The sequence below is a fragment of the Monopterus albus genome, unplaced genomic scaffold, assembly GCF_001952655.1.
Source record: "Monopterus albus unplaced genomic scaffold, M_albus_1.0 scaffold68.1, whole genome shotgun sequence".
NCBI classification, from domain to species: Eukaryota; Metazoa; Chordata; class Actinopteri; order Synbranchiformes; family Synbranchidae; genus Monopterus; species Monopterus albus.
The window spans coordinates 20677-22871 of NW_018127948.1; the positions used below are offsets into that span (position 1 = coordinate 20677).

General features: G+C 39.3%; 1 protein-coding gene across 1 annotated transcript; it reads left to right on the forward strand.

Moving 5' to 3' along the window:
• Window positions 1–667: 667 nt before the first annotated feature.
• Window positions 668–2195, forward strand: LOC109962823 (amine sulfotransferase-like; the record flags this gene model as incomplete). Its single annotated transcript, XM_020604852.1, has 5 exons — window positions 668–766; window positions 1252–1378; window positions 1729–1823; window positions 1929–2100; window positions 2173–2195. Coding segments are annotated over exons 1-5 (516 nt in total), but the record flags the coding sequence as incomplete, so codon positions are not given.

Consider the following 2195-nt stretch of genomic DNA (forward strand, 5'->3'; position numbering starts at 1 on the left):
AATTGGTCCAAAATGCAGCAGCTCGGCTGCTATCCAATGCTCCCAGGTTTGTCCATATCTCCCCGATTCTTCGTGCTCTTCATTGGCTTCCGATCCAATTTAAAATTAAATTTAAGCTCCTATTGTTTGTTTTTAAGGCTATTCAGGGTCTCACCCCATCCTACCTATCTGACCTGCTGTCAGTATCTGTGCCGCGTAGAGCTCTTCACTCCGCTGATCATTTGTGGCTGGCTCCCGCTACAATAAATGGGGTGACTGATCTTTTTCTATCTACAGCCCCAGACTGTGGAATGCTCTTCTGGTAGAATTAAGGGCGCAAAGTGAGCTAGTGGCCTTTAAGTCGGCCTTAAAAACTGACTTTTTTAAGCAGGATTTTGAGACCTAACCTGTTTTACTGTTTAAATTTTAGTCATGGTTAATATTTGTGTTTGCACCTACCTGTATTTTGCTAGTGTTATTGTTTTGTGTGTTTTTACTGTACAGCACTCTGGTGTTCTTGTGAGCTGGACAGCGCTATAGAAATAAAGTTTATTATTATTATTATTATTACTCCTGGCTCTACAAAGGGTGCCTCCCTTTAAAGGTCTTCTGGGCATGTCCATCTGGTAGGAAACACTGGGGCAGATCCAGAACAGGCTGGACAGATTAAATATCTCCTGGTCTGGGAATGCCTCGGAGTCCTGCCAGAGAAGCTGGAACACATTGTCAGGGAGAGAAACATCTGGAGTATCTTACTGAACCTGCTGCTACCGCGACTCAATGCCAGGTAAGGGGTAGTATAAAATAGATGGATGGAATGGATGGTCTACATACACTGCTGCTCTGGCTGTATGACCTGAAAAACTCCCAGACCACATGAAAATAAATTAAAATGACCAATATTCTGTCTAGCTTGTGTTCCTTTGCTATGGACCGACCTAACTTCCCTTCTGTCACTTGTCTAGCTACTCTTTTCAGAGCTTCTAAGGGGGTTTATAGTCTTGGCATAATGGTATATGCTCTGCAATATCAGAAAATAACATTTATTGTTCACTAAACACACAACTTTCCAAGTAAAAATAAATGTAGTTGATGACTTAATATTGTAATTTTGACTTTTAGTCATTTTTTCGAGAGCATCCATCCGGCGTCCATCTTTAGTATATGTTAAATATCATCAAATACTGAAACATGTAAATGAAGTTTGGAATGGAGGAGACACTAATGTGTACTAGATTAGATTAAATTCTGATTGCTCTGTTTGTTTGTCAGATCATCTATGTGATGCGTAATCCAAAGGACAACATCATCTCTTATTACCATTTCAGCAGTGTCTGCTCTGACGTGGAAACTCCGATGAGCTTTGAACAGTTTTTGGAGCAGTACTTGATGGGCAATGGTGAGATACCTCAGCTCCACAATCTGGATGATGATGATGATGATGATGATGATGATGATGATGATGATGATGATGATGATAGTCTGGTGCTGATAAATCTGAAAAAATAAAATACATGAAATGAAAACCACAACAGACCATAAAATCTGTAGGATTAATTTTCTACTCAGCATGGATTTCCATACAGAATTTCATTGCTGATTGTAAAGTTTTATTAGTACAGACTGAAGTGGTCTTCATTTGAAAGTCTTCTTGAACTATGTTGGATGGTTTTGCAGAATGTTGAAATAAATACAATATATTCAAGTAACAATCACTTACATTAAGTGATACATTACACAATTATACAGTTGTAGGGTCGTCCTGGTTTGACCACATCAGAAAGTGGCATTCAAAGAAAGACCAGTACAACATCCTCTTCCTGACCTATGAGGACATGATCTTGGTAAGATGTGCTTTTCTCCTCAGGTTGTTCATGTGAAAACACTCAGATAAATTCTTTGTCAGAACTGAAGTTTTCCTCTGTTGGTCTCCTGTTTCTTTGTTTCAGGACCTGAAGGCAGCAGTAACTAAGATCTGCAGTTTCTTAGGAAAAAACCTCAGTGAAGCAGACGTTGAGCAAGTTGTAGAAAAAGCCACATTTAAAACCATGAAGAAAGACCAAAAAGCCAACTATGAGTTTATACCAAAAGAAGAGATCAGTGGAAACTTCATGCGCAAAGGTAATGCGAAATAACTGCAGAGAAACATCTGAACACATCCATATCAGGTGCAGCTTTAATTTTTCATTGCAGGTCAGATTGGTGACTGGAAGAAC